The sequence below is a fragment of the Macaca mulatta genome, chromosome 6 (assembly GCF_049350105.2).
Source record: "Macaca mulatta isolate MMU2019108-1 chromosome 6, T2T-MMU8v2.0, whole genome shotgun sequence".
NCBI classification, from domain to species: Eukaryota; Metazoa; Chordata; class Mammalia; order Primates; family Cercopithecidae; genus Macaca; species Macaca mulatta.
In genome coordinates this window covers 144,440,244-144,463,762 of record NC_133411.1, presented here as the reverse complement: position 1 = coordinate 144,463,762, position 23,519 = coordinate 144,440,244, and the positions used below count along the sequence as shown (strand labels likewise).

At 47.5% G+C, this 23,519-nt stretch overlaps 1 protein-coding gene across 1 annotated transcript; it reads left to right on the top strand.

The window, feature by feature from the left end:
- Positions 1 to 5,348: 5,348 nt before the first annotated feature.
- On the top strand, positions 5,349 to 9,867 carry NEUROG1 (neurogenin 1). The gene has a single exon (XM_001110622.5). The coding sequence runs from the start codon at positions 8,351 to 8,353 to the stop codon at positions 9,062 to 9,064; it is 714 nt and encodes a 237-aa protein (XP_001110622.1). The 5' UTR covers positions 5,349 to 8,350; the 3' UTR covers positions 9,065 to 9,867.
- Positions 9,868 to 23,519: the final 13,652 nt, after the last annotated feature.

The window sequence follows — 23,519 nt, the reverse complement described above, 5'->3', positions numbered from 1 at the left end:
GCAGGCCGGGTGCCGGCGCGGCCGCGGTCGTCCCGCCGGATAACAAGGATTAGTGCGTTGGGGACGTTTGAAGCCCTGTCTGTGCTCACGTGGCTGGAGGCCGCAGCGCGGTCGCCTCTCGTGCGGCCCTAATCCTCTCACGCGGCTCCGGCGGCGAGCCGGCCCCGTCGGGGAACTGGGACTTGCTGGCCCAGAGTCCCGGCTCTCGCTCCACGCGGGCGCGGGGTCAGGGCGCCCACGCGGCAGTGCCCACGCGGCAGTGCCCACGCGTCCCCAGCGCGCCCCGCCGAGTTCTCCGAGGCACCAGCGGTAGGAAGAGCCACGGCGCTAGGGTCATTTGCTCAAGACTCGGGGCGAAGTCCCCTTCTTCCAGCCCAGGAGCCTTTATTTGTGGCTGCATAAAAGAAATCCAGAAACGCCTGGTCTCCCCTGCCGGAGCAAAACCCAAGCGGCGGCGGCGGCGGCGGTGGCGGCAAGGGTGGGGGCGCGGCCGGCGTCCCAAAGAGATGCAAAGTGATAAATACATTGTTTAGAGGCCGCCTGCTCGGTCCGTCCCTTGGGGGCATAGAAAATGAGGCGCTTTCCTCCCCCTTTAACTCGAGGGGAGTACTAATAATTCATGTATGTTATAATTCTTCACTGCCCCTAGGTAGTCTGGGAAAACTGGAAGAAAAGAAAATGCCAGAAAGTTATGGTAAAACTTAAGATGCGGCCGAAGTCGCTTTCTTTGCCCCTGCTGCGAGTGTTTGAATAAGAAGAATGCTCCTGGACTGTAACAAGCAAAAAGAATGAAGAAGACAAAAGATTTCCAGAAAAAGGTTTAGCTGGAAGACAAGGCAAGTGAAACTGAAAGGAGAAAAAAAGCATTTACAATGGAACAATAAGTGTACTAATCGCTTTGATATATTATACAAGCCCAAAGACCCAAAACATTGTGTAATTATTTATAAATGACTTCTCCACTCCTGTGTATAATGCAGAGGAAAGAATAAAACTGCAGGCTACTCTCTAAACTATTTCTAAATAGACCTGGTTCAAAAGAAGGCAGAAGTGTTTGAAATAAAATAATTAATGGTGGATTTTATGGTTGTCTCATTAAAACATTTTAATTACTACAAACAAAATGCATTTGTGTTTGAACCCAACATGAATTTATGTAGCTGAGCGTTAAGGTAGAGAAAAGCAAAAAGAAAACACTTAGCAATTTTTGTGTTTATTTTTGAATTCTTTCCATAAACCAATAGTCAGATTCCATTAGGATATGTTTCACTGTGACTTCTTTTGTACACACAGAAGAAAACACCCTCACACAGTTTTCCCACACTTGACTCACAAGCATCCAGGGATGTGGGAGGGCAGGGGAATGTGTTTGTAATCCCTAGTAAAGACCTTCTTAAGAATTCAAAAACATGAAGCTGGCAAAAATGAAACTGCTCAGGAAACTTCACCCTGGCTTTAGCAACTTCGTGTGGCAGGTGCAGCCTGGCTTTGGGGAGCTAAACCTAGTGACAGCAACAGCGGGGCTAAGGTTTGGGTTTTTGTTTTTATCTGAGCGCAGAAGATTTAACTTCAAGAGCTCTAAGAGAACCAAACTCAGAGGCTCTGAAAGTGAGTCTGGAAGGATTCACAGCTTCTAGCAGCTGATGTGAAAATGACTCCAGGCCTCATTGCTGAGGAGAGGTGGGGCAATCACCTCCACCTGCCCCCTCTTCAGTTCAGGGCCTGCACCCTCCCTCGTGGGCCCTCCCTGCACAAGTGTGCACACCCCCGTCGCTTCCCCCACTCGCCTTTGGGCACAAAAAGGACATTGTTTCACCCAAGACTGGCCCTAACCACAAACGCACTTCGAACTTTGGCCAGCCCAAGCACATGCTGTCCCCCAACACCAGTGCAGGCTAGAGAATCTCAATCAAATTGGACAGATGCTTGTGGAAACAATGTGTTTGGCTGCAGAATTGCCCGGTGTCATTTGGGGAGGCATTTCGGACACAGCACAGAATAAAGGAGAGGTGTGCCGGGGCTTCTGCTGGAGCCCAGGACTCATCCCGCGTGTAGGCAGATTGCACTCCACCAAACCTATCAGCAGACAATGCTGAGGAATATTCAAGCCGACATCTCCGAATTGGGAAATGCATACAGACGGCACTGTATTTAGCAGGGCAGGGGCCGAGGGGGCCTCCACGGATTTCTAGAAACCATGGATAATTTGCCATTTTCCTTGCTCTGTCACTGAAAGACCCCTCTGTTTCCCCCGTCCTGCCTCGTTTCCCCCCTCCCTTTTGCCCCCCTTCCACAACTGTCATGGGTCATCAGTAAAGAAAATAGGGAATTGTTTCTCTTTTCCAACCCCACCCTTTTTCTCTTATATGGAAGCCCAACTGCATATCTTCGAGTGTACTTGATGCACTGAAAGGAACCTGTGCGCTCTGTGTCCAACCTCATCATTCATCCTTTCCTCTTGAGGAACTGCATCTTTTTTCTTCCTTTTTTTCTATAAAGATAACATTTTCTTTCTAAAATGCCACCCACAAAACCAATGCAACTGCCTCCTAGATAGCTTCAGAAAGAAAATCATCATCGAAGTCAAGCAGTCTTGTTTACGAAGGGTGGCCCTCTCCACAACTTCACTTTCTGTAAAATTCCCCATCAAGGACCGCTGTAGATATCAGCATTGCCCAATGCCCTTGCAAATTCGGTGCAGTGCACTGACTGCCCTGTCCCCAGTACGTGAGTGGCTGAGTAAGGTGCCCACAACATTCCCTTCTCTTGTCATAAGCTGCAGCTGCCAGTTCATATGTACTGTAAAAAACAACTTTGCTTTGAAACTCCACAAAGCTCAGGTCTACATGAAAATGCCACTGCACTCTTGAAATTAATATTCTATCTAACCCATTGGAGGGGACGGAGAATAATCAATCTGAGCTAAAACAATTTAGGAAGGAAAGTATGAAATGTGATGGTGTCCCCTTCCCCTCAGCCTCTTCAGATTATCATGTCAGTACTTGTTATTACAGGACACGAACCGACCAGTCTAGTTCCTGTTACAGCATCTCTCAACCCCAGGTTGAAGTGTTTCTGAAAACCAGAAGGGAGGCTATCTGACTCAGCCTCGCATTCACAAAAGGGCTGGAAGGCTATGGACACTAACTCCAAACGAGGTCATACACATGGTCACTGAGACACTGACAGGGTGGAGGAAGATTCTCCATCACAAATTCCAATCTGAATCCATCCCTGGATCTCCATGCCTACAGGCACTATAGTTTGATGGTCACTTTAAAATCCTGAAATTGCCCTGTGAACAGCACAGACTCCTTTGTATTTTTGTGAACCACATTGATTTATTATTTGTAAATGTTTATAATTTACCACCATTTCTCCCCTATTTTGGCCTTTCTTTATTAAAAAATAATAATAAACCAAGTCTCTCAAGACCCTGGAAGCATCCAACGCCTTGCTCCACCCTGAGAGTCCCTCCCTCTCATCTCCGAAGAAAGCTGTTTCTTCATCAGTGTGTTGATGCCAGAAAGGTCTTCTTGATGATGAAGTAAAATCACCTCCCTGCTGGTCTCACCGGGGTCTTGAGTCAGATCCCTAGGGCTGCCTGGAACAGGTGTGCCCTTGGAGCTCCTCTTAGCTGTCACATAAATGTACCTGACCTGTTTCAAGAGCTGAGGCAAGCACAGGATAGGAGAGTGTTTGCTAATGCAAGATATCGATTCTAGTGTGAATAAATTGGCTCTAGGTATCAGTCAATAGTGACTTCAGCATGTGCTCCAGAGGTTCTGATTCAAGGGGTATGGGGTAGGGACCCTCACCATCACTACTACCGCAGGTGACCACAGTGTAAGAAGCTCCAGCTTAATCCTTAGTCCCTTGAAACATGTGCCCCACCTTGGAACATCTGCCTACCCTCCCCAATCCAGCAGATTGGCAGCTGGATGTCTCACACATCAGGCAGAACACCTGATGCGGTGCTCACCATGGTGACGCCTGCTGTCGTTGGATTTATTACACGCCCCCATCACCTTCTATTGTACTCTGAGAATATTGTACTCATGTACTAGGCTTGGAAGGCTTCAAGCGGCAGGAGAAACCTTCATCTTCCCTGGCAAGCATGCGCATCCTTCTAACTGTGGCCTGGCCTTTTTCTCTTGAGGAGAGGCTCTGAGCCTCTTTAAGCTGCCCCTTCATTCTCATCCTGCCAGGGCTCAGCTCCATCCTCAGTAGATCACTTATAGGAGGGCCCCTACAGATGTACTTATAAAAAGCACAAGAGGTAGGCACTAACAGCCAAGAAGGAGCCGCAACATGCCCTGCCCAAGAGCCAGGAGCAGGCAGGGCAAGGCTTGGATGCTTGCCTGCTGAGCTCTCTAAGGTTCAGGAAAAGGAGGGAAGCATGGCAGGAGAAAGCACAGACCTACTACTAGCTCATAAGGTGGCTCTGGACATATTTGACAAGGTGCCCTCTCTGGACAGGTGTAGCCCATGTCAGGGTGCATAGTTTGGCGGGTGGTAGAGAGGCTAGATTTCAGCCCTTACTTGCCCCCTCTACCAGATGTCCTTGTACAGTGAATGACTAGAACAACTTTAACAGCCTTACTCAGAGAAAGCAGCAAGAGGAGGAGGAGACGGAATGGAATGAGGAAGGCCGCCATGGCCATTCAAGGGCCACCACAACTGCCCCCTTATTCTTTTTCCACTGAGTTCACCCAGAAGCCCTATCCTCCAGACCAGTCCCCACATAGCCACCATAGTAACTCCCTCTCTTTCCTTAAATTGTCTATTCACATCCTATCCATCCTTCAAGGCCTTTGTGAGCCCCCTACTCTGCCAAGAAGCCTTCCCTTTGGGAGGTGCACAACACTCTTCAGATCTGCTCCCTTAATAGGTCCTTAACACCTCTCTAGTCCTAATGCCACATCTCCTCTTCTTTAGGACTATAGGTCTGCTTCACACTCCACAAAGCACCTGGCACAGGGCAGCATGCAGTAGGCTCTCAGTGTGTATTTGTTGATTGATTGTGATGGAAGAACGTAGAGTGGAGGCTGAAAGGACTCCTGAGTCTGGCCTAGTTTGACCACCAGAGATCCCTGGGGTAACCCGGAAAAAAGACCACCCCATCTCCCACCTCAGTTTCCCATGTATGAGGTGCAGTGGATAGATGAATAATTTCCAAAGATTCTGCTGGCACTGAACCCTGGCTTGCAAGACTCAGAGCCCATGATCCCCATCAGCCAGGTTTATCACCCCTATCACCCCAGTGTCCAGCACAGTGCCTGGCCCAGCACAGGTAATCAACATAGCCAATGGATTACTTCAAAATAATACAAGGCTAAGTCTCTATGATTCAGCAACCTGAGGATTTAACTTGGTGTTTTATTTATGAAACCACAGACACTAATCCTGGCCATCTGAAGCAGAAAAGCCTTATGAACGTAAGGCCCACCATGGGAGGGCTCATGCAATCAGCGGGAAGGCTGGAGAACCAGGCTCAAAAAACAGACGGAAGCAGGGCAGGCCCTGGGAGGAGTTCAGACAGGATGTCCACTGGTTCCTGGTCACCTCTTCCACCACTGGTCACTGGCTGTCCCAGGTTGTTGCCCCATGACACAAGTGAACTCCGGACTGTCACCAGCTCTGAGCCTAAATTGCAAGTGGGGCAGCCAGTTGCCTGTACTAAAATCTTTTGGCCACACCCTAATTGCTAGGAATGGGGAATGGGTTCTCATACATTCAAATTTCTCAACAGGAAAGCTCTACAGGTACCTCTCAGCCAAAAAAGTGACACTGGCCAAACCAATTCTCTCCTTCAGGAATTTGGAAAAGCGTTTGTTGTAGTAGGTTGAAATAGTGGGCCTCTGTAAGATGTGTCCACCCAGAACCTCAGAATGGGATGTTATTTGGAATAAGCATCTTTGCAGATATAATTAAGGCAAGGGTTGCAAGACTAAGTCATCCTGGATTAGCTGGGCCCTAAATCAAATGACAAGTGTCCTTATAAGAGACAGAGAAGGAGAAGACACAGAGGGGAAGGACATGTGAAGAAAGGAGGCAGAGATTGGAGTGACACAGCTGCCAATCAATGAACGGCAAAGATGGCCAGGAGCCACCACTAGAAACTGCGAGAGAGGCATGTCACAGATTTTCTCTCAGAGCCTCTGAAAAGGAGCCATCCCTGCCAACACCTTGATTACAGACTTCTGGCCTCTGTAAGAGAATGAACTTCTGTTGCCTTAAACCACCCAGTTTGTGGAATTTTGTTGTGGCAGTCCAAAGAAAGGAAGCTGACACAAGGAGAGAAACGAAGGGAGGGTATATGTGTGTGTGTGTGTGTGTGTGTGCAGAGAGAGGACCCCTGGGCTCCTGCTGGTTTACACAAGTCCTCAAAGCCCTTGGGTTCTTGAGAGGCTCCTGTGTCCATCCAACAACTGCCCTTTCCTGAGTGAACTGGTTGAAGCCACTTTCTGTGACTTCTAATAAATCTCAAGCCCTTACATATGACTGTGTCCTAGCCTTCCACCTAAGTCAAGGGTACATGCAGGGTGCAGTGGCAGAAGGGGACAGCTGGGCAGAGTCCCCTGAGCCAGAAGGCAAGTGCTGGTCAGTGAGCCAAGGTGGGCACTGCCACTACACAGCTCCCTTTCTCAAAGGTGCCAATCCCCCCTCCCCCCTGCAAAGAGTCAGCTGGGATCTCAGGGCAGCAGGCCAGGCATCTGGCCTGAGGCTACCACCTGGATATCAGGGGAGGGGGCAGGCACTTTGCTGAAAGCTGCTCATTTTGTTTTTAATACCCTCATCCTATAATCCAGTGCTGTCCCTTACTATTTATCCCCCAAGTACAAAGTCGGGCGATGTCTGGGCCTCTGTGGTTCCTGGGTGAGTGTAGGCGACGAGAGAAAAGTGACTCCTGACATGCAGAGGGAAGACCTGCTAGAATAGGCGAGTTTAAGACACCAAAGGTACGAAGGGGTTTGGAGGAAAGGGGTTCCACTGTGCAACTGCTGCCCTCCACGGGCCAGCTCTCTCTCGGGCCAGGGAAGTTGAATCCCCTGGCTGGCCCGCCCTGAAGAGGGCCACAGAGGCTGCAAGCAGGGCTGCAAGAGACGGTATGCAACGGATTTCTCCGGGCATGGGGCAGGCAAGGTTTCAGGAACTCTGGAGAAAAGGAAATTCTCATACTTCTGTTACCTTAAGAATCTTGGGGTGACTGTTAGGGGCAGAGGTGCGGAGTAGGGTGGAGAAGGGAAGGGAAAGGAGGGAAGGGTGAGACCAAGACTCAAGGCAACCTGGGAAATCACCGGATCATCTTTTCCACTCTCCTCTTCACACTCCCCAGATGAAGGTCAAAAGATTCTTTCCCGTTTCTTTATCAACCTGAACGGAGCAGCGACACTTATCCTTGCCCTGCGCCCCGTGCCTCTGGCATGGCCACTCTCCATTCTATTAGAAAATTATTTTCACCCTGTTCAGCGACTGCTGCACATTTAGTGTTCCACGAACATTATCTCTGATCACCCTCCACAGGGTAAACTTGTGTCTCATTTTACAGATGGGGAAAGCAACGCTCAGGGAAGTTAAATTACTCGTCCAAAGTCACGCAACCACTCAGCAGCCGGAGAGGGGATGCGAACCCAAACTCCAAGTCCCTTCCAGGTTTCCGCAATTCACTGGGCGGCTCACATTTTCGCGCTCGTGCCCCGCCTCCCCGTCCCACCCCAGCGAGGGGCGCCCAGCCCGCCTCGAGAGGAGCGTGCCTCGGCCGCTAATCGCGCGCCGCCCCCGCCTCCGTTTCACTGCCTGGAGACGCCCTGGCCAGCTTAGCCCGAGCCGACTCCCGGGGCCGCGCGACGCCGCCGATTGGCCGGCAGTAATTACGGGCACACTCCGGGTGGGGGAGGGGCGAGGGCGGCCTCCCGCGAGCATAAATTATGCAAATACCCAGGCGCTGCACGGGGATGACCTGCCGCCTCGCTCCATTCACCCGGGCTGCCGCGGGGGCGGAGGTGGCAAAGGAGGGGGGCGCCCATTGTTGCGCCGGGTACTTAAGGGGTCCTGAGGCCAGTCGTGTGCCACACTCGGTCCTCACACGAGCTGATCTGATCGCCGGCGACATCACTCGGGAGACCGGTCGGGCGCGTGGTCCCTGCAGGCGAGGCGAGGCGAGGAGGCGAGGCCAAGTTCTCCGTGCGCCCCTGCACCCTTCCAGGCTCTCGCACCTGCAACTGGCAAAGAGTAACAACCCCAGGCTGTTGGGAACGTAAGTGCGCCCTGGCGGCCCTGCCCTCAGTCCGGGCTGCAGCGCTCTGAGCGACTTTCTATCTGTCCGTCGGTCCTGCACAGCGCAACGATGCCAGCTCCCCTTGAGACCTGTATCTCCGACCTCGACTGCGCCAGCAGCAGCGGCAGTGACCTGTCCGGCTTCCTCACCGACGAGGAAGACTGTACCAGACTCCAACAGGCAGCCTCTGCTTCGGGGCCGCCCGTGCCAGCCCGCAGGGGCGCGCCCAATATCTCCCGGGCGTCTGAGGTTCCAGGGGCACAGGACGACGAGCAGGAGAGGCGGCGGCGCCGCGGCCGCACGCGGGTGCGCTCCGAGGCGCTGCTGCACTCGCTGCGCAGGAGCCGGCGCGTCAAGGCCAACGATCGCGAGCGCAACCGCATGCACAACTTGAACGCGGCGCTGGACGCACTGCGCAGCGTGCTGCCCTCGTTCCCCGACGACACCAAGCTCACCAAAATCGAGACGCTGCGCTTCGCCTACAACTACATCTGGGCTCTGGCCGAGACACTGCGCCTGGCGGATCAAGGGCTGCCCGGAGGCAGTGCCCGGGAGCGCCTCCTGCCGCCGCAGTGCGTCCCCTGCCTGCCCGGTCCCCCAAGCCCCGCCAGCGATGCAGAGTCCTGGGGCTCAGGTGCAGCCGCCGCCTCCCCGCTCTCTGACCCAAGTAGCCCCGCCGCCTCCGAAGACTTCACCTACGGCCCCAGCGAGCCTGCTTTCTCCTTCTCAAGCCTGCCCAAAGACTTGCTCCACACAACGCCCTGTTTCATCCCTTACCACTAGGCCCTTTGTAGACACCATTACTTTCCCTCTCCCATAGTCAGCAGGCAATAGACGGGGCCCCAGCTGCCGCCTCGGGACCCCCTTTCCAGGCGGAGGGAGGAAGCGGGAGCTTTAAAGCGGTCGGGGATACCTGAGCCGCTTGTTAGGTCGCCGCACACTCGCTGCGGCTGCCTCCTGGTCTGTTTCTCCAGCCCTCAGCCCCGGGCCCCTCCTGCCCGCCCCTAGACGGCCTTTCCTTTTGCACTTTCTGAACTCCACAAAACCTCCTTTGTGGCTGGCTCAGAACTGACCCCAGCCACCACTTCAGTGTGATTTAGAAAAGGGACAGATCAGCCCCTGAAGACGAGGTGAAAAGTCAATTTTACAATTTGTAGAACTCTAATGAAGAAAAACGAGCATGAAAATTCGGTTTGAGCCGGCTGACAATACAATGAAAAGGCTTAAAAAGGAGAGACAAGGAGTGGGCTTCATGCATTATGGATCCCGACCCCCACCACTGCAGGCTCGCTCTAGGAAGAACTGGAGACTCTTGCTTAGCTATTCAGGCACAGGGCTGGAGAGTACTTTAATTTATTCAAGATGCTTCATTCATATGAAAATGTATTTTTGTACATAAAGAGTTTATTCTATTATGAGCTATCAAAGTTTACATTTTTGTACTGCAGATGCTTCATGTAAATAAAAACTAAGAAAAAAATAAGTCACCAAGTTTCTTGCCTAATATTAGTGTCTCTGGGGCTTTTCTTGCTTTTCCCTGGTGGCTCAACCACTAAAGTGAAACACTATCCCCACTCACCTCCAAAGCCTCCATTCCTGTTTCAAAAACAATTAAAAAATAAAACGCACCTGATTTCCACCAAGAAACGGATACAGACAGACTAGGGCATTTGGGATCTATCATTCCTTTCACCTTGTAAACACAAGAGAGATCTTTCAGGCTCCCCATAAGCCAATTAAGACTTTTTAGTAGGGAATTAGCCCCGGATCCGCAGCTACCTGTTGAGGTAGGGGCAGTGGGAGAGTCTTTCTTTTGAGGAACTCCACATCAGCTGGCTCTGTGTTTCAAAGAGAGGGGATTAAAAAGATCAATACAGTGTGACCACTGGTTAGGAAATCCCAGTGACAGGTGGGCCTAGGCTAGGCAAGCAGAAGGGTCCACTCTTGTAACAGCCTATTTAGAGGGGGAAATTAATTTGTAAACAATGCCTCCAAATTGTTGTCCATTGAGGCTGGGTTCACCCCGGCTGTGAGGTGTGGGATGAATCACGCTGGTGTGGTGTCCTGAGTGGGGTGTGTAGCTGCCTAAGATTGTGAGCTAGGGTTCCTGCATTCTCCTCAACTCCCATCCCCCCAACACACACACACACTTAACACCCGCTGTGGCCCATAGTGATGGGGAAGGGAGGGGCACACAGAGGGATGGCTTGGGTGCAGGGCTTCCTCAGCCAGGCCTCAGGGGCAATAGCTAAAGCTTTCATTTGATGCCAGAGAAATCAGCTGCCCAAACTCAGTGGGGATTTTTCTGGCTGCAGTGTGTTTGTCTGTTGTCTGACAATTAGCTAACAGCATCGGCTAGTAGCAGTTTTTGTTTTAAAATTTTAGAATGTGGGTAATTACAAGATGTAGTTCCTAAAATGCTTTTACTGACTTTCCTCAGCTCACAAGTTACTCTGTGTTGTTAAGACCAGATCTCGGCCAGGCACGGTGGCTCATGTCTGTAATCCCAGCACTTTGGGAAGCCCAGGCATGTGGATCACTTGAGCTCAAGAGTTCAAGACCAGCGTGGACAACATGCAAAAGTTAGCCATCGTGGTGGTGTGTACCTGTGGTCCCAGCTACCCAGTAGGCTGAAGAGGGAGAATCACCTGAGCCCAGGGAGGTAGAGGCTGCAGTGAGCCCTGATGGCACCACTGCATTCCAACCTGGATGACAGAATGAGACCCTGTGTCAAAAAAAAAAAAACAAAAACAGGTCTTTTTTTCCACTGGATTCTTCTTTTCATGAATATAGTGATTTAGTGGCAAGGATGCAGGGGAAGGTGGGAATGGGTTCAGGAAAATGTGTCCTGAACACAAAGTTGGTACAGTGAATGATATTTATAGAGAAAATATATTTGTTTAGGAGGCACATAGAAGCAGAGGGCCAGAGTACAGTCACTGATAGCAGGTTCTACTTATGGAAGCATTTTCCCTCCTCACATGTTATCATGGTGAGTTGGATCCACAGATCCATACACTAGGTCCCTGAAGGCATCACTAAGCCCAGCTATTGGCAAGGCACCCTCCTTCAGATACAAAGGCTACTTTGTAGAAGGTTCTGGAAAGTTGAATGCCTTCTCTAATAATCCCCAGAGAGACAAAGTCATTCAAGAAAATCTTCAAACCTCTTCTGCTAAAAGCTCCAAGGAAAAAGTCGTGTTTCTAAAATAACCAAGCCCAGGGTCTCACTCTATTGTCTGTCTCAGAATTGATTCACTTGACTAGTTTTGTGTTTTCTGTTTTCCTAGCGCAAATAACAAAATGGTCTGCATCAGATTTTCTGCTCTCCCATGCATAGGATGCTTGGAAGTGATGCCCTCTAGCTTTCTGAAGGGCCCAGGCCAGATTCAAGAAGGGCAAGTCTCCTATGGAGAGTCCAGCTGTAACACTGGCACACATGTCTGGGACAGGGGAAGAGAACAACAGATTGTGTACTGATTATTGTCCAAGATCCTAGGGGAAAGCACTGGCAAACAGCTGCAGCAGGAGCTTGGCCTCATACAGCTGCATATGTGCAGCACTGGAAGCAGTAGGGAAGACCTTTACCACTGAGACTGAACATAGCAAATTGTATCCTCAAGTTTGTTGCCACAGTAGGGTCACAACTCAATATGTAGAGATGTAAGACCCAGAGCACCTTTCCAGGACGCAGAGCACCTTTCCAAAAAGAAAAGTCTTTAACAACATCATTGGTGGGGGGCATCTCTACTCCCACCAGTTAATACTATTCTTCTAAGGAAGTCAGCATATATGTGCAGCTCTTGGAGTTCTCAAATAGGGGAAAAGAAGAAAAGTGATTAAAAATGCTTATCCCCACCTCAGGGAGCTCTTTCTTCCTGCAGCAAACTCTCATTCATCCACAAGCCACCTGTGGAGGTAGGGGGTGGGGTAGGGGATCAGGGGGTGAGGTGGGAGTAAGAGAAGAGCAGGCAAGTTACTAAAATTTCCTACACAATGATAGAACATAGACCTCCCTGCTGACAGCCATGTCTCTATCCTCCACATAGTCTTCCACTAAGCAACCAGCAGGCACTTCAGAAGGCTTCTTCATTCTCTATCTTTATCTCTACATTTATTTTTGCCCGGTTTAACATATGTATTTGTTTGTTTTTGTTTTTGTTTTTGAGACAGTCTTGCTCTGTTGTCCAGGCTGTAGTGCTATGTCATGAGCTCGGCTCACTGCAACCTCCGTTTCCCAGTTTCAAGCAATTCTCCTGCCTTACCCACCCAAGTAGCTGGGATTACAGATGCGTACCACCATGCTTGGCCAATTTTTTCTACTCTTAGTAGAGACAGTGTTTCACCATGTTGGCCAGACTGGTCTCGAACTCCTGACCTCAGGTGATCCACCTCCCTCAGCCTCCCAAAGTGCTCGGATTACAGGCGTGAGACACCACACCCAGCCAACACATATATTTCTATACACTGCTTCCAAGACTTTGTGAAAGCAGGCAAGGGAAGATTAGGATGAACTAGTAAAATAAAGATTCCACCCATTCTCTTATTTCTTTAATGACTCTTTATCAAGCCCCTACTATGTGCTGAGCACCTTTCTAGGCACTGCAGTAACCAAGACAGACAAAGTTCTTGGCCCAAAGGAGCTTTCATTCTAGTGGGAAAAGGCAAAATAAATTTATGAAAGACTGGGTAAGTTCTGAGGAGAAAAAATAAAGTAAAAGAAGGTGACTCTGGAATGCCAGAGTGGGAGAATGGTCGCTCTTTTAGAAAAGGTAGTCAAGGAAGGTCTTTGAATGTCGTTACATTTAAGCAAAGGACTAGATGAAGACAGGGAGTGGGGAAGTCATGCCAGTATCTCAGGTGAGGGGAGCATCCCAGGGAGAAGGCCCAGCAAGGGGAAAGCCCTGGCCATGCAGCATATTACAGGGACAGCAAGGAGGCTGACATGGCTGGAACAGAGAGCATGCCATTGGCAAGGATGGACAGAGAGATGGTGATATCATTTAACTGTGTCCCCACCCAAATCTCATCTTGAATTCCATGTGTTGTGGGAGGGACCTGGTGGAAGGTAATTGAATCATGGGGGCAAGTCTTTTCCATTCTCATGATAGTGATTAAGTCTCATGAGATCTGATGGTTTCAAAAAGAGGAGTTTCCCCTGCACAAGCTCCCTTTCTTTTCCTGCTGCCATCTATGTAAAACGTGACTTGCTCCTTCTTGCATTCTGCCACGATTGTGAGGCTTCCCCAGCCACGTGGAACTGTAAGTCCAATGAAACCTCTTTCTTTTGTAAATTTCCCAGTCTCAGGTATGTCTTTATCAGCAGCATGAAAACTGACTAATACAGATGGGGTGCACAGTCAAATCACGGTGAGCCTTATAAACTATTATAAGGACTTCAGGTTTTTTCTCAAGGTGATTGGAGGGCTGAAAGCAAAGGTGTGCTATGAATTGCCTTATATTTTTAAAGGCCACACTAGTTGTTATACGGATGATAGATGCTGAGGCCAGGGCAGAATCAGGGACCTAACTAATCATCTGGCCATTAGTCCTTAAAAAAGGAGTATATAGTGTAAAGCTAATGAAAAGTGGTCAGAACCAGGATACACTTTGAAGATAGAAACACTAGGATTTGTTGTTGAGCATGAAAGAAAGAGAGGAATCAAGGATGGCTTCAAGGATTTGAATTAGGAGCAATGTGGATACAGAACCTATCCCAGAAAGCCCTCTACAAATGGGTAATTTTGCCTGAAATGCTCATTTTAGTATCTAAAAGATAGAAACATGAGTCTCAGGGTATTAGTCTGTTTTCACATTGATGATAAAGACATACCTGAGACTGGGCAATTTTTTTTTTTTTTTTTTTAAAGAGGTTTAATTGGACTGACAGTTCCATGTGGCTGGGAAGACTCACAATCATGGCAGAAAGCAAGGAGGAGCAAGTCATGTCTTACATGGATGGCAGCAGGCAAAGCGAGAGCTTGTGCAGGGAAATTCCTCCTTATACTATCAGATCTCATGAGACTTACTCACTATCATGAGAACAGCATGGGGAAGACCTTACTTCCCACATCCCTCCCACAACACATGGGAATTCAAGATGAGATTTGTGTAGGGACACAGCCAAACCATAACAGTGTCCATGAGCTAAAGACAGGTTGGTGCTCAAGAGAACCATAACTTTGTCTGTATTGGGGACTAAGATAATTGCCCCAAAGAAAACTTATGGCAAGTGTAGGGGAACGGACTTATGGTGTCACAGCCAATGCCCTCGGTATCACCAACCCATCATCACCACCCTAGCTAGCCCTTACATAGCCCCTACCCTGTGTTCTGTGCACTGCTCTGAACAAACCACACATAGTAACTTATTTAATTCTTCCACCCATGAGGTTGATTATACAATTATCTCATTTTACAGATAAGGGAAGTGAGGCATAGTCAAATAACTTCCCTAAGATAACATGGCTAGTAACTCCTGAAGCTGGGATTTGAACCTAGGGAAACTGGCTTCAGTGCTCCTGCTGTGGTTTCAATTATCTCTCAAGGAATAAAAATGAAGCACAGCTGAGTGAAAAGCTGGGGCTTAGCTTCAAGCCCCAATTTAACCCGGGAATAAGCTGGATCATAGCAGGAGGCAGGGCCACAGCGGCCATTCTAGGGCCTTTGGCTGAATGAGGAAAAGGGCACATTCACCCTACTCCTCTCACTTAGGTAGGAGAGAACTAGCCTGAGAGGGTTTAAGGGTGAGTTATCTGGCAAATACCTGGGATATCAGTTTGCAGAACCAACAGAGCTAAGAACCTGGTGGCATCCTCGTGAAAAATCAGTTTCCACCAATCCACATCTGTCTAGAAAACCCCAAACATTTTACCAGTCAGTCCTAGACATTTTTTTAGAAAATACATATGCAGTTGCTCCAGCCTCAGCCAAGCAGGGAATCAAGGCCACAAAGTTCAACACCAGGGACCAACTGTGAAGATTTTAGCCTAGAAGATGCTCCTGGTAAGTTTTACCAGTTGCCTGCAATGGCCATAAGCCAGTAATATGCCTAAGTATATCTCTCCTTAGGAGCTGTCACTTCCCAGAGAAGCTCAGGACAAACTCTCAGCTCAAGCACTAAGTTTACCTGCTGCTTACTGGGCTGATGGTCAGGAGCCAGGCAACCCTGAAGGCAGGATGCTAAAACTAGATGTTGGGGTTTCAGATGGCTGAGCTTATGCCATTCTTTTTGGCAGGGTACCGTTTGTCTTCTAAGGTCACTGTCTTGTTCAGATGAAGACCACTGTGTCATTGACAGATGTCATCTTCTGGTCTTGAGAGTAAGGGGAAACATGCATCCAGTTTATGCCAAAGTGGTCTCAAGTCTCTGAGATTCAAGCAAAAGAGGAGAGCCAGAGTATATACTGTTTCATTGACTCAAATTTGATCTTCACTATGTCTAAAGAACTGCACTTGGCCCTTAATCATATGCTGCTTGCTTCTATTAGGTTAAACTCATCGTGACACAAACTGAACACCTTCTGCATAGCCAGCATATGAGCTTGGTAGATTGTACTATTGTTCACAATTGTTGGTTCCTTCCCCCACTTTTACCATGCACTCCTATGTAGGTTGATAGTCCTTCCTGTCCCAGTGACTTTGGCCTTGGTCATGGGGCTGGCTTTGGCCAATGGATTGTGAGTACACATAAGCTATGCCATATCCAAGCAGATGTTTTCCTTGCATTTGTACAGTTTGTCTTTGTCTCCACCTCTGCTTTCTCCAGACTCTGCTTTCCGCATGAGGACAGCAGGACTGAGAAAGTGGCCACCTGTGTTAGTTTATTTTGCATTACCATAAAGGAATACCTGAGGCTGGAAAATTTATAATGAAAAGAGGTTTAATTGGCTCACAGTTCTGCAGGCTGGACACAAAGCATGGCACCAGCATCTGCTCGGTTTCTGGTGAAGCCTCAGAGAACTTTAACTCGAGGTAGAAGGCAAAGCGGGAGCAGACCCGTCACATGATGAGAGAGAGAACAAGAGAGAGCGTGAGCAAGAGAGTGAGGAGAAGGTGCCACATGCTATTAAACAACCAGATCTCACATGAACTCAGAGTGAGAATGCACTCATTACTATGAGGACAGCACCAAGACATTCATGAGGGCTCCACCCCCATGATCCAAACACCTCCCACCAGGCCCCACCCCCAACACTGGGGATTACATTTCAATCTGAGATTTGGAGGGGACAAACATCCAAACTATATTGCCACCCCTTCAGCTTCAGCCCCAAATGAGAACTACCTGCTCAATTCCGCATCTCGGGGTCTGTTTCTGGGAGATTCAAAAAGACAAGATAGTCCAAATCTGAAATCTGTTCATAGCATTTCCCTCAAAGAAATCTGATCAAAACATGCTGTACCACATAACTACACCTGGCTCTTCCTAGAATTAAATCCAGGTGCCATGACTTGTATACTCACCCACCCCTTCCATATCACCTAGGCCTGGACCACAAGAGCCCTCTCACCACCCACCAAACACAGCAGGGCCTTTCATGACTCTATGTCTTGTACCCACTTGTCTCCTATCTGGCTATCCCCAGGCCCTCACTCATCCTTCAAACTGCAGCTCCAATGCCATCTCCTCTTTGAAGCCTCCTCAGATATCCTAGGCAGACTTAGTCATTCCAACTTCCTCTGGGCTCTTATCACACTCAGTCACCTTCCTGATTATTGCACACACTGTGAACCTGTCAGTTTCTAAGGGACTTCAGGTTTCTTAAGCCCAAGAGGCAGGTCCAAGTCCCCTAAGAGCCCTCTATATAGTCCCCAGAACTTATATACCATCATTCATGCAGTGCTTTGGTGCAGTTCACAACTTGACTGGAGAATCACTGAAATAGCTCCCAGTCTTCCTAGGGAGGGCTTAGGTAGTTCAAGCTGAAGAGAAATAAGTTGACTTTATTCAATCTTTCATCTGGTCCCAGCCATTTTCCCTGAAGGGATAAGGCTATAACTCTGCAGGCAAGATAGCCCTGTGGGTATGGGAGGGGGAGAGATACAGGAGAGAACCAGCCATCAACTCAGGAAGGTGGCCAAAGGAACTCATCACTCACTTTTGTTTCAGCCACAGTCAACTCAGAGGTGCCCAAAGCACCTTGTTCACTTCAGATTTCTTACCATTTCAACAGGGCTAACACCAAGGATGGAGCCAGTGATTCATAATTGCTCCAAGCCCGGAATCATTTTTATTTTGTTTTGTTTTTGAGACAGGGTCTCTGTCTGCTGGGAATGCAGTGGCATGATCACAGCTTACAGCAGCCTCTACTTCCCAGGCTCAAGTGATCCTCCCACCTCAGCCTACCTCAGCCTACTAAGTAGCTGGGACAGCTAAGTAGCTGGGACTGCAGGGACACGCCACCCTACCAGGCTTTTTTTTTTTTTTTTTTTTTTTTTTACAGATGGAGTCTTGTTATGTTGCCTAGGCTGGTCCCAAACTCTTGGGCTCAAGCAAGCCTCCTGCCTCAGCTTCCTAAATTGCTGAGATTATAGGCATGAGCCACAGTGCCAGCCCCAGAGTTATTTTAGATTTCACTTGTTTGGAGCCTGGGGACTGAGGCTGCTGGGTATTCACTGAAATCCCTTCCTTACTTATTCTAGGACACATGACTAGACTATATTTCCCAGAATCCTTTGCAATTAGGTGTGACCATGTAACTGGGCCCTTTTCACTGGGTCATGAGTAGAAATGTGAGCCATTTTTGATACTTAGACTAAGACAATGGTGGAAACTTGAACTTTCATGTAAAATGTAAGAAGCTCAAAGAACATCACTCTTACTCTAAAAATGAGAAAATCCAGATAATCTACAAAATTGTAACTTTTCTTGAGCCAACAAGAAACCTGAGGTCACAAAGTGATTAAATTACAAAGATGGGAAAGCTCCCCCCATGCCCCGCCCCAGGAGGGACAGGGCATGTTGACTGTTTCACCTCGGCCAAAGTACAAGAGAAAGAGGTGGCTTAAGGTCGGTAAGAAGAAATCAGCTAAAATTTTAATAACATTTTAAACTCCAAGTGAGGGCTAGAGTGTCAGTTTGGAACAGGGAAGCGCACACCTACTTGCAAGCTGTTGTCCATGGGCCTCCATCAGGTATTCACAAGAAAGATCAGGTCAGAACAGAAAACCAGAAGAAGTTTATCTGGTGCTAAAGGAGTTCAGGAAGTGATTTCTGCTTGGGAACAGGCACAAACCCCACTCATTTTCCCAGAGACTTCTATCGTTAAAGCAGACACATAAAGCCACTGAAGAAGGGGAACTATCTTCCCTAGAATATAGGCATATACCTATTGATTCTATAGAGAAATAGAAACAAAATCCACCTGCCTCTTGTAGAGGTGAAGGAAATCATCTCAACCTCAGGACAAAGGCAAAGATCAATTGCTGCTAGAGGAGAAGTAGAGGCAAACACCCTATTTCCTGGGGGAAAGGTAAGGATCCTATACCACTACCAAACAAAGTCTGCTACTCTGAAGGGAGAGAAAAAGGAAATTCCTTCCTTCCTCAGAACAACCAAGATAGGGTTTGCCTGCTAGGCAGGTATGGTGCTGGAAATCTTCAACTATGAAGCCAAGATGTATAGTCTTGCCAAAGACTGAGGCTGGTTGCTGTTATGAGCCTAACATTTAGTAATAAGCAACATCAGTCTAGTCCTGGAAGAGGAACAAGAGTGTAGATAGAGATGCCCCCTTGGAGCACAGGCAGCCAAGAATAGTTGAAAGCTAAGGGAGAACAGAAAAAAAAAAACAAAAAAAAAAACCTCTGGCATCCCCCTCATCTCACTCCTATGAAAGAACATAGTAACAGTCCACTGCTGAGGGGACTGGAAGCCAGTGGTGTACTTGATATGCTTTGGCTGTGTCCCTACTCAAAATCTCATCTTGATTTGTAATCCAAATTGTAATCCCCATATGTTGGGGGTGAAACCTCATGGGATGCGATTAGATCACGGAGGAAGTTCCCCCATGCTGTTCTTGTGATAGTGAGTGAGTTTTCATGAGATATGATGGTTTTATAAGGGGTTTTCCCCCCCTTCACTTGGCACTTCTCTCTCCTGCCACCATGTGAAGAAGGACATGTTTGGTTCCCATTCCACCGTGATTGTAAGTTTCCTGAGACCTCCCCAGCCATGCAGAACTGTAAGTTAATTAAAGCTCTTTCCTTTATAAATTACCTAGTCTCAGGCAGTTTTTCACAGCAGTGTGAGAATGGACTAATACAGTAAATTGGTACCAGGAATAGGGCACTGCTGTAAACATACCTGAAAATGTGGAAGTGACTTTGGAGCTGGATAACAGGCAGAGGATGGAACAGTTTGGAGGGCTCAGAAAAAGAGAGAACCTTCTAAAGACTTGTTGAATGGCTTTGACCAAAATGCTGATAGTGATATAGACAATGAACTCCAGGCTAAGGTGGTCTCAGATGGAGATGAGGAACTTGTTGGGAACTGGAGTAAAGGTCATTCTTGCTATGCTTTAGCAAAGAGACTGGGAGGCAGCTTTTTACCCCTGCCCTAGAGATTTGTGGAATTTTGAACTTGAGAGAGATGATTTAGGGTATTTGCCAGGAATTTCTAAGCAGAAAAGCATTCATGAGGAAGCAGAGCATAAAAATTTGGAAAATTTGCAGCCTGACCATGCAATAGAAAAGAAAAAGCCATTTTCTGGGGAAAAACTCAAGCTTGCTGAAGAAATTTGCATAAGTAACGAGAAGGCAAATGTTTTTCACCAAGACAATGGGGAAAATGCCTCCAGGCCATGTCAGAGACCTTCACAGCAGCCCCTCTCATCACAGGCTCAGAGGCCTAGGAAGGAAAAGTAGTTTTATGAGCTGGGTCCAGGACCCCCATTCTCTGTGCAGCCTTGGGACATGGTGCCCTGCCTCCCAGCTGCTTCAGCTCCAGCCATGGCTAAAAGGGGCCAAGGTACAGCTTGGGTCATTACTTCAGAGGGTGCAAGCCTTGGTGGCTTCCACGTGGTGTTGTGCCTGTGGGTGCACAGAAGTCAAGAATTGAGGTTTGGAAACCTCCACCTAAAGGATCAGAGGATGTATGGAATCACCTGAATGTCCAGACAGAAGTTTGCTGCAGGGGCAGGGCCTTCATGGAGGACTTCTGCTATGGCAGTGTGAAAGGGAAATCTGGGGTCAGAGCCCACATACAGAGTCCCCATGGGGGCACTGCCTAGTGGAGCTTCCAGACCCCAAAATGGTAGATCCACTGACAGCTTGCACCGTGTGCCTGTAAAAGCCACAAGCACTCAATGCCAGCCTGTGAAGGCAGCTGGGAGGGGGCTGTACCCTGCAAAGTCACAGGTGCAGAGCTGCCCAAGGCCATAGGAGACCACTTCTTGCATCACTATGACCTGAATGTGAGACACAGAGTCAAAGGAGATCATTTTGGAGCTTTATAGTTTAACGACTGCCCTATTGAATTTTGAACTCGCATGGGGCCTGTAGCCCCTTTGTTTTGGCCAACGTCTCCCATTTGGAATGGGTGTATTTACCCAGTGTCTGTACCCCCATTTTATCTAGGGAGTAACTAACTTGCTTTTTATTTTACAGGCTCATAGGCAGAAGGAATTTGCCTTGTCTCAGATGAGACTGTGGACTTTGACTTTTGGGTTAATGCTGGAATGAGTTAAAACTTTGGGGGACTACCATTAGAAGGGCATGATTGTGTTTTTGAAATGTGAGGACATGAGATTTGGGAGGGACTAGGGTGGAATGATACGGTTTGCCTGTGTCCTCACTCAAAATCTCACCTTGAATTGTAATCTAAATTGTAATCCCCATGTGTTGGGGGCAGGACCTCATGGCAGGTGATTAGATCATGGGGGCAGTTCCCCCACACTGTTCTCGTGATAGTGAGTGTGTTCTCATGAGATCTGATAGTTTCATAAGGGTCTATCTCCCCCTTTGCTTGGCATTTCTCTCTCCTGCTGCCATGTGAAGAAGGACATATTGGATTCCCCTTCCACCAGAATTATAAGTTTCCTGAGGCCTCCCCAGCCATGCGTAACTGTGAGTCAATTAGACCTCTTTCCTTTATAAATTACCTTGTCTTGGGCAGTTCTTCATAGCAACATGAGAACAAACTAATCCCACTGAAGATAATAGTAACTAGAAGAAAACAAACTAAGCTCAACTCCTGACTAGATTGACTGAACACCCACACCTCTTTACATATTAACTGCATAACAAAAATAGTGGCATGTCCAGGCATAACATTATGCCTCAAGCTCTACTGTTCCTCTGTCTATGATGATTAAAAGGCATAACATTATGCCTCAAGCTCTACTGTTCCTCTATCTATGATGCTCAACCTTAATCAAAAATCACAAGACACACACAAAAAGAATAAGAAACAACCTACTCCCAAGAAATAAAGTAATCAACAGATTCAGACTCAGATATAGCCTAGATGTTAAGCCTACATGTTAGAATTTTCAGATAGGAAATTTAAAATCACCATGATAAATATTTTAAAACTCTGTTGGAAATGATGGACAATATGTTTGAATAAATGGGGAATTTCAGCAGAGAAACGGAAACTATAAGAGTTACATTAACATGCTAGTAAATATAATAGAATATCCAAGATAAAAAATGTATTTCATGAGCTCAGCAGTAACCTGGAAAGCTGAGGAAAGATTGTAGCTTTGAAGATAGGTCAACAGACTTTATCAAAGCTGAAACACAACGAAAAAAAGAGTGGGGTAGGGGGGACCTCACAGCAGAGCACTGAAAAAATGTGGGAAAATAGAAAATAGTTTAACATACATGTAATTGGAGTCCCAGAAGAAGAAAGAAGGAACAGAGCAGAAGAAGTACTTGAGGACATAATGGTTTGGAATTTTCTAAAAATAATGAGAGACTTCAGAGCACAGACTCAACAACCTCAGAGAAACTCCAAACAGAATAAGTTAAAAAATAAACCAACAAACTTTAGGTGTGGTGGTTAATGGTTTGGATGTCTGTCCCCTCCAAATCTCATGTTGGAATGTAATCCCCAGTGTTGGAAGTGTGGCCCAGTAGGAGGTGCTTGGATCATGTGGGCAGATCCCTCAGGAATGGCTTGGTGCCATCCTCACAGTAATGAGTGAGTTCACATGAGATGTGGTTGCTTAAAAGAGTATGGCACTTCTCCGCTCTCTCTCTTGCTCCCATTCTCACCATGTGATGCACTGCTTCCTCCTTCACCCTCTACCATGATTATAATCTTCATGAGGACTCACCACAAGCGGATACCGGCACCATGCTTCCTGTATAGTCGCAGAACAATGAGCCAAAATAAATCAATTTTCTTTATAAATTACCCAGCCTTAGGTGTTTCTTTAAAGCTATGCAAAAATGGACTAGCACAGTGGCACATGCCTGTAGTCCCTACTTGGGAGGCTGAGGAAGGAAGATTGGTTGAGCCCAGGATTTCGAGACTGCAGTGAGCTATGATTGTGCCACCGCACTCTAGCCTGGGTAACAGAGTAAGACCCTGTCTCAAACAAAACAAAACAGAAAAAAACTAGACACATTGTAATTATAGTCAAACTACTGAAAACCAAAGATAAAGCAAAAATCTTGAGGGTAACCAAAGGACAAACAGACACACTGCATACAAATTAATAAAGATAACAAATATGACACTTTTATCATCAGTAATTATGCAAGCTGAAAGACAACAGAGTGATACCATAATGTGCTAAAAGAAAATAACTATGAACCCAGAACCCTATACCCACTGCAGAAAAAAAAAAACCTTTCCAAACTGAAGGCAAATAAGGACCTTTTTCAGACAAACAAAAGCAGTGAAAATTTATTGCCAGTAGACCTGTGCTACATGAAATTTTAAGGAAAGATCTTGGAGAAGAAGTAGTTTTGTGATATTGTTAAACACATATTTGGTCTTTGTCCCTCTTTCCTGACATATAGCTCCTAAAACCCTTGGAATCTACAGAGCAATAAGAGTGTTTTTTCAATGCTAATGAGATGACTAGTGGATAGCAGCCCCTACACGGCTTCAAGATAGGAGCTGGTCATCAGAAAGACCAAGGTATAAACACAGTGTCAGGACTTTCAGTCCAACCCACCAACCTCCAGGGAGGGAAGAGGGGCTGAAGGTTGAGTTGATCACCAACGGCCAATAAGGTCATCAATAATGCCTATGTAATAAATCTTTCATAAAACGCCAAAAGAACAGA